General features: G+C 40.9%; 1 protein-coding gene across 1 annotated transcript in view; it reads left to right on the top strand.

Moving 5' to 3' along the window:
- Positions 1 to 2,806: 2,806 nt before the first annotated feature.
- LOC310987269 (contactin-1a-like) overlaps positions 2,807 to 15,142 on the top strand; it is a gene marked incomplete at its 5' end in the record, with an annotated part of 75,520 nt that continues 63,184 nt past the window's right edge. The window contains 2 exon segments of the mRNA XM_083973457.1: positions 2,807 to 2,933; positions 6,269 to 6,307. Coding sequence (XP_083829583.1) covers positions 2,807 to 2,933; positions 6,269 to 6,307 — 166 coding nt within the window.

The raw sequence follows: 15,142 nt of genomic DNA, 5'->3' as shown, positions 1-15,142 counted from the left end.
TGCTTAGATAGGACAGGAGAGGTAGGAGGCCCCATTAATACTGATTATAAGAGCATGCTGCCTTTCTGTGTGGTGCCGCTCTGATGGGTTTTTACAGTATATCAATTCAATGACACTTCTTAATGGGATAGATGGTATTGGTTCTTTTCACAATGTGCTGTGACGCTGTAATGAGGCTCCTTGTCGGCTCCCCCCTAATCTCCTAAGTGCATCTAATAAGATCATTTATGATTTATGAGTTCTACAGAAGTTATACTCTGAGTCAAACGTAGCTGTATAGAGTGACGTGGAGAGACTGAGAGGGGCAGAGTTTTACTTTTAATAAACTTACTTTTTTCATCTCTTTGTCTGAAGACAGCGAGAGATGAATGTCTTTAATAGACGAGCACAGCACCCTAGGTCTCCGTTCCACAGCAGCAGTGTTGTTCCAGATTAAAATGAGTGTTTGCATAGTTTCATTGCCGGTCACAAAAGGCCCCCCCGCAGCACACAAACTGCTCCTCTTGAAAGGTGTTGCTAGGATACAGGCCAGCGTGAAAATGAAATCTCCTCTGCACTGCACTTCCCTGCAGCTGTACAGTTTGGACATTATGTCTGACGTATTGTGCGCGTGGTACCGTATAGCTGTACAGTACTGTATGTCTGCTCTGTTTTTTTCTTAATCCGGCTTTGTCTGGCTGGCTGGCGCTGTTTGAATGTTTAGTGGTAAACGTGATTTTTTTTTGTTTGTTTGAGTCGGGCAAAGCCGAAATATTATGCTATCGTCTATCATCCATTCAGGCTCCATTTGTCTGGAGACCTGTGAGATCTCAATCCTGCTGTCGCACCTCTGAGTCTCTGCCAGCTGACACCTCAGGCTGTGCACAAAGAATCAATAGCATCTGCCTCATGTTCAATTATACTCTAATCAACACACCAGGCCAGCACAACCTGGGAATGAATGGACAGGTTTGCTTCAGCATGAGGTGTTTGGATTTGTTTGTGAGTTTAACATGCACTGAAAGATTGACTCATTCTGACGAAAATATCATGCAAATGAGAACAGCTTCTTCTTTTTTTTCTTTTTCAACTCGATGTTAATGATGTTGTTGCTAAGAATTTGCACACTTGGATTGTTACCTGGCTGCAACATGACATATTCCCCATATAATTTTCTCTCAGGCTGTCTTTGGCCTAATACTTAATTAAATGATTAACTGGGGAATAAATTAGATTTTGAAAATCACTCAAAAGTCCTTGGTCCATCTACAAGACCTTCATCTGGCCACATTAATATTCTGTCACAGTCTTGGTGGCAAGATTGTTTCAGAATCTCTGCTATTATAGATTAAACTGAAATTCTAACACAGTTTCCTTCTAGACTTGTCTCAGTAGGAGGATCTTTGTCTCTGTGATGCTCTTTGTTCTGTTAAACAGACTTCTCAGAACACATGAAAGATTTTCAGCCTGATCTGATTCGGAATATCAATTAAAATATTCTCCACTATTCTGGAGAAGCGAGCTTTGTGCCCTCTTCTTCTCCTTCTTCTCTGTCAGCACAGTGTGTGTCCACACTCCGGCAGCTGGTGCTTTTCATATTGTGTTACTGGGCGTGAGGCTGATAGCCAGTGTGGCCCTGACGATTTCCTGGTGTGGCGTTAACATCATGGGAGCAGTGAGTGAGCAGCGCGATCGCCTGCTCAACCAAACCAATGCTCCGGATTTCTTCTGGCAACTGTCCAAATGTCAATCATCAGGTGGCCACCAATCAAGGAGCTTGTGCCCGGGAGGCTGACAGGAAGCAGAGACACGGCTAAGTTGCTGCACTGCTGTGCTTTTGTGGTCCTTGTGCAGGCAGGGATTGGCTGGTTGTGTGCAGTGACGCAGTTGATCAGTTTCCACATGATGTGCACAGAAAAGCTTCCATATTCATTCTATCCATATTGTTTAAGCCGGCATGTATGAAGCAAATATTCTGCTTGAGTGTGGTTAAAGTGAGTTTATGAACAATACATATTGATTTGTTAGATTTAACAGCCACTTTTTGCATTTAGTTTTGTAACATCACTCCTCTGTTTCTGCTACAGAAAAGAGCAGTAAGAGTTATTCATAAGGGAGTCAACAGAGAACCCTCAAATAGATTTTTTTTTTTTTTTATTTCTGCACGTTTATTGAAAGTGGCCGATCTGATAGATCTTCAGACCTTAAAAATAATGTATAATGCAAAGAACCGATCATTACCAGAACATTTACAGAGCTTGTTCAAGCTGGAGGAAGAGGACAACAGACTGAAGCTTGATTTTAAACATACATTTGCAAGGATAAGCTTAAAACAAATGTGTGTTTCTGTTGCAGGTGTAAAACTATGGCATTCACAAAGCAAGGAACTGAAAAGTTGTACAAGTATATCTCAGTTTAAGAAAATGTTTAAAAAAGAAAGATAAGCGCCTATAAAAAGGGAGAAAGGGAAAAAGAAAAGATAGATAGACGAGCTGTGTCCACTGCTATTTTGCTTGTCTGTTTACTTGTTGTTATTATTACATGTTTCATCTTTAATTTTTTGAAATAGTGTATAATATTGGTGTTGATATTAGGAGCCAATGCAATTATAACTATAGAAAGGGGCAGGTAGTTTTTCTTCATCCTGCTCCTTTTCATTTATTGTGACTTAGTGTGCATTATGTAAAAAACCGTGTGAAATATGTAAACCATGAATGGAATAAAACAAAATTAAACAAAGTTTATATATTGTCTATGCATTTTTTTTCCCTATCATGTGACAATCTCTTCCTCTTTTCTTATGTGTCTTTCAGGAAATCCAGGCTAATGTCCTGCTAATGTTCCATCAGCTGAGCTTCTAGCTGTAACCCCACCAGGTGGTTCTTACTTGAACATCATGCTGCACCACACGTTGCTCCTCCTCCATCTCCTGGTCCTCTCGCTCTCCCCTGCAGGTCAGTAACACATCGGCTAAATGAATCCACAGAATGTGTGAAGAGAGATTCTGAGGAGCTGTATCACCGCTGATGGATGAATAGAAAGCGTTGCATGTCTTTACACGCAGCCTTTTTAATGTGACCGCCAAGCTACTCGGATATCACTGTCGAATGTTTTTATGACCGCACAAGTCATTTCATTTCTCAGTTCAGTGCTTGAAATAAACACATGTAAATCATAAAATTTGCACTCATTTGCCGTCTGTGCCACATAAAGTGTGGTAATCGTTTCAGCAGTGGGAGCACTTTGCTCGCCGAGAATTTGCTTCTCAAACATTGGCAGTGAACAGCACTGAGAAATCAAAAGGACGCTTCTCATTTAGCTTGACTCTGTTTTATTTCTATGCCCTTTATCTTCATCAAATGCAACCTTTCAAAAACCCCAGTCTCAAAGATAAACAGTCTGTCTGCGACGTGGCTGCAAAACAGCAACTAAATAGACCGAGGCATTTTCCTCCAACTACAAGGCATAACAAAACAAACAGGAGGCACACGACTTGCACAGTAACACATTCATCAAAACTGGATTGCAAATGGACTCATGAATGGGAAATGATAAAGACAAGGTGTCAACAAGCTGTTAATGACTATAGCTTTCAAGAATATACTATAACGACAGTGCAAATGATCAAGGAAAACTACAAATCTGTTTTTATTGACTTCAGTAATGATGTGTTTTAATGTCAGGAGTAAACACAGATGAACTTAATGAACGTGATGAAAGATATAAGGTACAAGCAATCATCATAGATCATACATTATAATGGGACGTGCATATTAGGAGGATAATAACCAAAATTCTGAAATTGAAAAATGAAAAATCCTTTCAATGATTAGGAGATGCTCTAAATATCTAACACAAATTACTAGTTACATATGGATTATTGTACAGTTGTTTGGTCGAATACCTCACTAGCCAACATCAGAAAACTGCAACTTCTACAAAACAAAGCAGCACGTGTTGCACTTGCGTGTGGAATAAGGTTGAATATTTGTCAAATGCATGCCAGTCTCGGTTGGCTGGATGTTAAGCACAGATTGTCATATTTGTTGATGGTATTTCTTAGAAATATTATAACAACTAAAATGCCATATATATTTTTTTTTTATAGAAAACTATCTTTTAGTTCAGACATATAATTACTCAACTTGGCATGCTGCTGGAGGTTATTTTATTTTACCCAGGGCACTTTCTCAATGTACAGTATTAGCTATGAAGGAGTGGAATGCCCTTCTGAATTATGTTATACAACAAAGAAATGTGGTTAGTTTTAAAATGAAACTAAGAGATTATTATTATTTCGATCGTAATTTTGACCATTAGTATATCTGTAAATTGGGTCTTGGCATCCTTGTTGTGTAGTGATTCAATGTAGGAGCTGGTAATGTATGTTAGGTGTTCGTCTTGGATGTTTTGTTTGTATGTGTATGTGTTAAGTATGTGTTCTTCTGTATGTATTTTTGTTTTTATGTATTAAGTATGTGTTGTGTGTTGATGACCCCAGGAAGAATAGCTGCTGCGTGGCAAAAGCTAATGGGGATCTTAATAAACAAAAGAAAACAAAAAGCTGAGGCCAGTTGTAAAAGGAAGAGCTACAAAGATTACATGGGCTGGGCAATTGTGCGCCTGGAGGTCCTCAAGTTTGTCTTTTTTGTGCTCCTGCTGTGCAATCATCTGTGTTGGAAACAAGGGAATGTGGACAGAAAACAGCCGGCCTGAAAATGGCCTGTCTAAAAAAGATACAACCTCCTCTGCTCCCGTACCTGGGGCTTTTCTCACTTGTTTCAGGCTGGATTTCACATGAACCAAAAAAAAAAAAGAGGGCTGGGATTTGGAATTCTGGCTTCACATCACATCCTACTCAGACAGGCATTGAGATGGAGGAGATTTATCTTTTTCTTTTCCCTCTTTTTGTTATATGGGAAAGTCCTTGTAGCATTGCAGTTGAGTTCACCAAAAGTTTTGGCAGCACTACAGCGAAAGCTTAGAATATCCTGTTGAAAATGCTCCCGCATACAGAGACAGAATAGGAATAGGAATAGGGAGATAAACATACATCAACACCCCGTACACGGCTGCACAGTTCACACACACACACACGCGCTCTGTGGTTTACAGAGTTCAGCCACACAGGGCTGAACTGTACCGCTGCTCTATCTAAACAGACAGCAGCCAACCAGCAGACTCAGGTTGTTATTGTGGGTAGAGAACATTGGCTTGACATTTTTGTTTAGCCCCAACTAGAATAAAGTTTGATGGCAAATATGACATTAATATTATGACAGCAGAGCAAAACTCATGCACACAACACCCTGCAACTAAAGGATAGAGTGTACAGTGTGTGATTTGTATGGTTCAGACAGCTCAATGGTAATTCTCAGACAGATATTTAACAAAGTTGTGCATATATGAATGAATGAAAGAATGAGTTAATTAATTAATTAGTTTTTTTTTATTTTCGTGTCATGCCACCACTGTGGCCCATCCCACTCAACTATATATCGCTCTTCGTCTCATTGCCTCAAGAAATAAAGAAAATGCAAATATATTCAACTGAAAAGGATGTTTTAGCTTCTCAGCGTCGTCTAACCATACAAATCCGTTATTTGGATCTGCCTTACTAAACAATTTTTGTCTTATAGAGTCATAAGGACAGTAGAACACAAAATGACTTTCATTCTCCACCTCTTGGATGTCACATAAGTTACAAATTCTATCGTCTTCTGCTGTGCCGACATATCTGCCTGTCTCGATATGAAGTCCAAGAATACCAGCTCTCAGTTGAGCTCACAGGGATCTTTTCTTTTTAGACAAATTATACAAAACATAGTTTTCTGGGCCAAATACCTGTTTTATTTCACAGTAAGTACGCAGTATATACAGTATTATGTATATTTTATACACACATAGTTATTCAGATTAACAGTCTAATCATTGGAGATAACTCTGTTCTTCCCTAAATGCACCATAAATTATTACATCCTCAAGGCCATTCACAAAAGTGTAGTATTTTATTAGAAGGACAAGATGTAGTAGATTTCACAGAGATGGCCATCAGCCAAAGGTAGTCTTTCATTCCAAAAAAACTGGCTTTGCAGCCATTCATCACATTCTCAGCAGCAAAAAGGGGATCCTATCAAACACCCTCACCCTGCTGAAGAGACTTTGATGATGGGGTGTAATAGGTTTTGATCAATTTTCTTGTTGTATCCTGTGAGGAGTAAGAGAAATGTACCCGTAGTCGAGAACAGAGGAAGTCATTGAAATGCTGACATAATGTCCTCTGTTACAGATGCATCATTTCACGGGGAGGAACCAGACTTTTACAGAGGTAAGAAACTTCCACCTTACATTCATACACTTTTAACATTGTTTTTTTGTGTTTGTTTTATACTATCGATATTCATACAATATGAAGTGTTCGATTGGTGGTAAGGTTTCAAGCTTGATGCTGACCAGGATGTTATAGCACACAGTGTTGGTAAGTAGAAAGGTCAATGGGTCGACAGCCTACCGGTATATATTTTTATGAACACATTCATTCTGTTGAAGCACCCTTTAGGAATTCATAGTTCGTTCAAACCGAGACCACAAAATGTGAAAAACAGGATTGCAGTAAAATTCAAAGACTCTGTTTGATTTATAGTCTCTATAGCAGAGAAACAAGCTGCACCTATTCACAGGCAGGTTGATGAGGCTGTGGCCTTGGAGTTCAGAGGTGGAAGCAATGATTCATACATAGTTGAGGCTACACCACTAGGTGTATTTTGGAAGAATAAGGCCAGTGCAGGTTTTGGTGGCTTATTGCATTTTTTGTGTTAAAATTAGAGCTGTCAAAGTCAACGCAATAATGATATGTTGATGCTAATTCCATATAAAACACCTTGTCCTGGGATATTAGCCTTTGGCCCCACTCACACTTCGCCAGCGTTACTGTGAAATCTGTGACCCATCAGATTTTGTGACCACAGAGCCTGCTGCACATTTTCAACATCTGCTTGGTCGACAGTGGACCAGAATAAGATTGTGTGTGTGTGTGTATGTGTGTAAATGGCACAAACTACTCCCAGTCAGGTTGTCATGTTGGTGGTGCATGAAAAGTGACCTGGAACTGTCTCCATCCTGTTTGTTAATTCAGTCCCGGTGGATGAAGGCAGCTGTCTGGAGGACGATGGAAGGAAGTTACAGACTTAAGTTGGTTTGATATCAGAGGACTGTCAGCGGTCAGTCAGTCTGTCTGTCTGCTGTATGAATGAGGATGTTCATGGGTTTCTTCTGTTTGCTTCACAGTAAAATTGACTCTGATTATTTCAGTGTCCACCTTGGCTGAATGAATGAATGAATGAATGAATGAATGAGCTGCAGTTGCGAACTAAACCGTCTCTGCTAACATTTACCACTCAGATGATGCTGTCATTGTATGGCCTTGGCAAGTAATTATTCATACAGTAGTTGACAGTTTTTAGTTTTTATTATGGGTCCCAGACAGACAGACAGAGTAAAGACATCCCCTCCAAATGCATGTATACCATGGAGAGAACACACACACACCATCTGTTTGTAGATATTGTTTTTGGTTATAATAAAGTTACGTTTGCAAAAGGCAACAATGTCGACCACTCATAAACTGTTGAAAATTTCTCTTTCAGGTATAGTATATTTTTTTTTTTTTATTGCCTTTAATTGATAGCACAGTTGAGAGAGAGACAGGAAATGGGGGAGAGGGAGAACAATTCTTGCATGTGACCTTTAACCAGCAAAACATGTGTGGTGTGTTTCATTTGTTCCGGGAAAAAGTCTCTCGTGCAACTTTGCTGTTTATTTATGGAAATCACTATAGGATACAGATTCTCCAGTGAGATCAAACACAAAGCCTTACAGTCCAGGAGAGGGGGCGTCGGCGGACGTTGGAACTATTTTCTGAGAGGGGGGGCCAGATTTTTGAGGGTTGGGTTATTAAAGATCTGATTTTAAGTTATTTTATAATAGCATACTGTATATATATTTAAAAAAAAATCTCCGACAGCGCAGTGAGGAGAACAGCATGTGAGGAAGATGAAGATGAACTAATGAACGATGAGCTTGGTCGCAAATGTGTAAAAATAAATGGAGGGATTTAGAAATAAAGGCCTCCCTCAAATAAAGGCTGTACAGTACGTCACACTGAGCTGTCAGATGCAGCCTGACTCCACTATGCCAGATGCCAGGCTGCTGTATGGAGCCAGGCAGGCTGCAGATCACATCAAATGCATAGATCTATCCATTATGAGATAAATGTAGGCTAAGTCAGACAAACTGAGTTTAAATTCAGATTCTTTATTTTTTTTAAAGCACCCTGCAAGTTACGACGTCCGTGGGCATCTGTTGCACAACTTCCTTGTGTCATTTGTTTAAATCTGTTGCACCATTCAAGACATGACATTGTGAAATACTCACACAAAAATGCCCTTTTAAATAAAACACAATCCTGTTTGCAGGTTCAACAAATGAACAATGCAGTAAAGCTGAAACATATCAGAGATAATATGATATTAAAAGGTTCATGTTCTCCATTATTTAAGCCTTTCTACTCTGACAGTAAACTCATTTGCTGAACTACAGTGACAACCAAAGAAAAAAGAAAGTATATCAGCTCCAGTTCAGTTGCCCATCTCTGCCCATTCCGGCCCCTGAGGTGGTGAAACTACAATAGTATCCGCTTGTCAAGATTCGTTAAGGGACATGAAGTGACAGACGGCTCCTCCTTTTCCCATGGTCCACAATAGGACAAATGAAAATCTATCTGGAGGTCATGTTTCTCTCCACTGTTGCTATTTCTGGATTTCTGCTACTTGGAAATGTACATTAATGGGGGCAGACCAAGACAGTGCACTGTACTGGGAGAGATGGTCATTAAACCCAGAATTGCGGTTGCTATGCTTCATTGTGGGGTTGATGAGGGAAAATAATGCCCTAAATGGCTGTATGATTGAATCATACACTGAGTCCATCTGTGTGTGTGTGTGTCTGTCTGTTCAATGGTAACACAATCCACTCACCACAATCTCTAAAGCTCATTAATTAAAGAGTTCTGTCTCTTTCTAAAGATCTGTACTGTATCTGTAGTGTATAAACAACAAGTTGGGGGGGTTTTACAGTGGGGTTCGTGCCAAACTATTCTTTGGCGGGGCATCACTTTAAGGTTGCCAGGCGACCAGCTGAGACTCAAGGAGGTCTTTGTGCCAGGCCGAGTAGTAGTCCAAAAATAGTCCATATTGATCTTTTCATCTAACCACTGGCAAGAACGTGAATAAACGTATCTCCCAAAATGTCCCACTGTTCCTTTTTAAGTCAAGTGTCTTGGCAGCAAAAGGGGAATGAAATGCTCCGAGCTCCAGCTCACATCCAATTGGACATTTGCATTATCTCCATAATGTTTGTCCCATGGAGGCAGCTGTCAGCAAGGGGTAAATGGCGAAAAAGAGTGCTTGCTGATTTGTTGCCTGGGAACAAGCTGCATCCAGACTAAATTGTTGGTGGAAGCAACAGGAATCCTTTTTATTTTATTCGTATTTTTATTATTGTCTCTTTTTTCCCCTGTTTCATTCACTTTTCTTCTCCTGGGAGCTTCAGTAATGGATGATTTTGACACATTTCCTGTACACCCATGTGGAGTGATACCTCCTGGACATGTTGACATAATCTCGGCTTGTCTCCAGGAATATACCACAGTAGCAGCATGCGGCTGATTGTTTGTGATGATGCACACATCCACTAGACTTCAGTGTTGAAGGTCACTCGACGCTGCAACGCGTTAAGACTGTGCTGCTCAGGCTTTATAATGTTGAACTCTTTTGTCAAACTTGAACACAGATGAAGGCACCGTCATCGGAGGAGGCAGAGTCAATACCACGCTCCTCAAAGGTCAGAACATTGTGTAGGCTGCCTTCCAGCTGGGACACGCTGCAGAATCCCTCTTTCTTCTCACAAGCACACACAGCTTATCATTCAGCCCATAGCAATGTTAATATCCATCACCAGTCTGCTCTGACATGCCACCCACTATCTGTCTTTTTAGTACCAGTCAGCCCTGTAGCCTTTAATGCCTGTGAAATGTTTTTTAGTTTTCACTGGATTAAATAAGTAAAGAAATGTCAATAGACACCACTTCTCTCAGCTGTTTGGACACATGCTTTACGTAGCACAGAAGTGAATAATGCTGCTGAAGAAATTTCTTTCAACATTTTTGATGTTTTTGAGGTGATGAAACTTGGATTTGGTTGAATCGGACAATTCAACATCCTTCAGTTTAGGTCATCGTTTCCACTTGACCTGGACTATAGCAAAAAATACGATCATTTACTCACCCAGATAGGGGATCGGGCAGCGGAATGCAGCCTCTAAATAACACATTATCCGCCGCAAAACTCGTTCATTTCACCAATATTTTATTATGATACACTAGTGCTATTCCCCTCTGAGTCCGGGGTTACCTGTTATCAACATCCGGGGTCTGTAGGTTGACCTACTGACCTCTGACCTGGATGATGTCATCTCCTACTGCGGTGCGGCGCAGCTTGTTACTACCGCTAATGCTACGATTCATTTCTGTGTGTTTCTGACTTGTCAGAACAAAATGAGCAGCTGGATGAAGTTCAGTTTCCACAGGCTTCCTCTCCTCAACCTGGACTCACTAAAGCTCCGGCTAGTTGAGCTAAAAATGGACCCGAATGCCGAAGCAAAGCGGAATGATTATTATCAGAATGAGCCGGGCAGCGGTCGGAGATGACATCATCCAGGTCAGAGGTTAGTAGGTCAACCTACAGACCCCGGATGTTGATAACGGTACTTTATTTGTCACATATACAGCTAGTACAGTGAGATTCTTTCTCTGCATTTAACCCATCCCTGAGGAGCAGTGAGCAGTGCGCGGTGCAGCGCCCGGGGACCAACTCCAGATTATGAGCCAGTGCCTTTGGTCAGTGGCGCTGAGTGGAGGATTAACCTAGCTGACATGTTTTTAGTGGTGGGGGAAACCGGAGCACCTGAAGGAAACCCACGCAGACACAGGGAGAACATGCAAACTCCACACAGAAAGGACCTGGGTGGCCTAGGATTCGAACCTAGGACCTTCTTGCTGTGAGGCAACAGTGCTAACCACTGTGCCACCGTGCCGGTCACCCCGGACTCAGAGGGGAATAGCACTAGCCTATCATAACAAAATATTGGTGAAATGAACGAGTTTCACGGCGGATAATGTGTTATTTAGAGGCTGCATTCCGCTGCCATGTAGACTTATCTAGTGAGTTATCTGGGTGATGCTAGAAATAAGGTCCAGGTTGTAAAAAACGGCAATTCCCCTTTTAAAGGACAATTCCAGGCAAATTCAACTCGGGGGTGTATTTTCCTAACATTTTAGGTCATACATACCCATGATCATCATGCCATCTATAAATGTCTTGTCCCCCACACCTCTTGCACTCATGCAGCCCCTCCTCATGTTTCACAGTTGCCACTGTGCAGTCTCTGTGGTAGTCCTGGCCAGGTCATCGCCTAACATGCTGAACCCCATCTGGTTTCATCTGACCAAACAATGTGCTGCCAATATTTATCATTCCTCTTTTCATGTTCTTTGGCGATTCTTGCAGTTTAGTTCTGCTTTGTGAGCGATGGTATCTTGGATGCTTTGCATTGAGGGCGACTTTGTGTAATGTCCTAATGTTGCACTCAGTTTTTTGTACATGGACTGTGAAGAGAAGACCTCATAAGTCCTGTTTGAAAAGCTCTGCAGTGTTTCCCCCAGAAAATGTGTTGCGAAATATCGCAACTTTTTTTATTTTTTATACAGCCCATATCTGCAAATAATTGGTTTGCAGTAAAACATAATAATTACACATTATTTATTTAATACAGAAAATTAAAAACATTAGATTTTTTCTCACTCAAGGGACAATTTGTCTTGTCATCATGCCTCATTGTGTGACTCAGGGGCTTATGGGTAATTATTGCAACACTGTGCTTGGCGCCTCCAGGAAACAATATGTTATCTGTCCCACTTGGACACTCTCTTGGTCATGCAAACAAAGCGTGCTGCAGATGTAGCTAAACCACACAGCTGCGTGCAAGGTTGAATTCATCACAGGATTAAGTTCCTTTGGGAGTTTGAGCAATTATGTGACTATTTAGATGTGAAACAAAAACACATATTAAAAATATTGTATTTACAAAAAGGAAACTGCAGCTTGTGAAACAGCTGGACAATTTAAAAGAACAGCATTTTACAAGAAAGGAAACAAAAGGGACAGATTGCAGTTATGTTCCCTGGTATACTGTTTCAAACTAACAAGTCGCTGTCATGTACCTAAAGTTATATTCAATACCTCAATGAATTATTGATTTCTCTGTAGAAGCTGATGGTGGAGGAGAGCACCCTTCTTATAATATCAGACTGGGTGGTATTTCAGTCTAAACTTTAACTGGCCTTAAGCTGAATGGTGTGTTTGATAATGAAGTCTGCCCTGAGGAAGATCACTTCCAGCAGGCCTTGGAGACAGATAGCCTCTAGACTATATGTGTGTGTGTGTCCTTCTTCCTTTGTGTGTTTGTACATGCATATGGGAGGGGACACCTTTTACATTACTGACTATTGTGAAAATAACTACTGACCAAGCAAACAGTGTACCCTCAGTCATGCACATTGTAAAGCAAAAAGAAGAAACTGCGGGAGGATTTGATTAAAAAGAGAGAACCCGAGAGACACACACAGATTAAGAGAGATAATAAAACAGAGAGTGAAAGAGGGATGTGGAGTTTAAAAGCTGCACAGAGACTGTATGTGGTTTGGACAAAATACATCAGTTGAAAGAGTTTATGAGAGGGTCCACTGGCAAGCTATGAGAGAGAGAGTGATGATTCAAGAATTAGAGAAAAACAAGAGACAAGAGTCCACTGTAGCTGTGCTAGCAGCGCTCTGAGGCTGTCCTTGTGCACAGCAGAACTTTGAGCTAAATGCAAGTCATCCGATTAACATCCCCACAGTGACAGTACTAACATGCTGATGTGAAGAAGATGCAATGTTGACCATGTTGACCATTCTTATTCTATATGTTAACCTGCTAACGTTTGCTATAGCTCTAAACACAAAGTCATTTCATTTCATTTCATTTTATAACCTTTATTTAAACTCGGAGATATATTGAGGAGTAACCTCATTTACAATATAGCCGAGATGAAACACAAAACGCACAAGGACAGAAGACAAGACATTTGAAACATACAAAAACATAACAGAATACCAGAATTTAAGGTGACTAGGGTAAATTGAAACATAGTTAAAAGCACGAGCAGTTAGAGGTAAAATAAGATGTAGTTTTGGCTTTAAATTGTCCCATTGATAAAAGTGAGGTAAGTTTCAAATGATTCTGCAGAGTGTTCCAGGTTGTAGGTGCAAGTGGAGCCGATGCTAATGGGAAGGTCTTCGATGGTACTTGTTGCATATCATACTCTCTTCTTCCTGTAGGAAAAATGACAAATAAACAATCTTAATACTCAGGGATTATTTAACTTATTAAAAAATATCATATCATACCATCATATCAATATGCAAATTCATGGCAACCCCTCCAACAGGCTACTTGTTGAGACATTTCACCAGAACCCGTTGGCATTATGTTTATCTCTTATTCATGGTGACACTAGAAAAAAGGGTCAGGGAATCATCCTCAATGTCTGTACAGTAAATAGTTTCTTGGCAATCCATCAGATAGCTGTTTAACTATTCCATTCCAGTCTCAGGTGAATCACCATTGTCTGAGCAGGGTTAAAGTAGGGTTAAAGAGGTATGAGAACCTTAGAGGAGAAGAGTGTCTGAAAGGACTGCAGGATGTAGGTTAGAAAGATGAAGAGGGGACAAAGGAAAACCAGAGAGTGAGAAAGTGAGAGGAGACAGAGGGAATGTTCCGGGCATGTGTGTGTCTGCAGGCAGTGGGCCTTATGTGGTCCACTTTAACACTCCCTCCACCATCTGTCACATCCCACATTACAGAGAAAAGATAGGAACAGCACCAGCGCTCATCCCTCCGAGTTAAAGCAGCAGCACTGCTACAGAGCCTCAGTGACTCTCCTCCTCCTCCAGCCCACCCCACATTTATATTTCATATTTACATCTGAAGCACTTTTTGACACCCATGCAGAACAACTTAAGTCCAGCAGTAGAATAGGGTCACTATATTCCCTTTACACCCCCCTGTGTGCCTGTTTCTTTTAGTTCCTCTTTGCTCTTTTCTCCCTTGTTTCTAGAACATAGTTTCTCACTTAATTTTCCTTCCATCAGCCCCACAATGCCTCATTTATAATATGCTTAATTCCCTTTCAGCCAGCAGTAATGCAGAGTCCTTGGGATTTGCATCAATGTCAAGCACTTGCACACGGTTGGCTGCTGGAGTGTGTGGGAGTGGGCCCTGTCTCCTAACATCTTAATTGCTGCCTCCTGGTTGGCTATAGGCTACGTGGTACAGTTAGCATGCTCTTGAAGCTATAGAGCTGTTTTTGTAGTGGTGAGGATTACACAACTTTTAATTCCTTTGCTTCCTGACAGCAGAGGCAGATAGATGTGCAACCGGATCAGTTACGATAAACTTGGTAGTCACTTTTGCAGATTACTGTACACTGATGTCAAGCCCTCACACATTTAACTGCTGGAGTGTTTTTCATGTGATTCTTCCTTTTATTCTTTTAGTATTCTGCAGATTTTTTTTGCTGAATAGTAGTGTGAATACATGCTTCAAGTGGCAGGATATTGTGACTTTTGTACAGGTTTCTAAAGGTTGCTTTCGGTCTGTCAATATGACATTTTCAGAGTGAGTGAATCCTAAGCACCAATGCTGGAAGGATCGAACAGGAACAGGATGCTTCTGTTTGAAAGAGCGAGCTTCTCCCCATTGAGGTGTCAGCTGTGCTCTCTTAGAACTCAAGTGACGCAGGGGAATAACACATGTGCACATGCTGTGCATGCACGCCTCACATTTGTATTCCTGCAGTCACCTACACACATTCTTGATCTGAGAGAATAATCAGCATTTGGGAACATTTTGCCTCATTGCTTATTCATAGGTTGGCATTGTGTTTATGTCTTATTCATGCCACAGCGCCTAATTTCTCTCTGTTTTTAATGTGTAATTGAGGCTAA

Source organism: Trachurus trachurus (assembly GCF_905171665.1).
Source record: "Trachurus trachurus genome assembly, chromosome: 6".
NCBI classification, from domain to species: Eukaryota; Metazoa; Chordata; class Actinopteri; order Carangiformes; family Carangidae; genus Trachurus; species Trachurus trachurus.
This window is presented reverse-complemented; position numbering and strand designations above follow the sequence as displayed.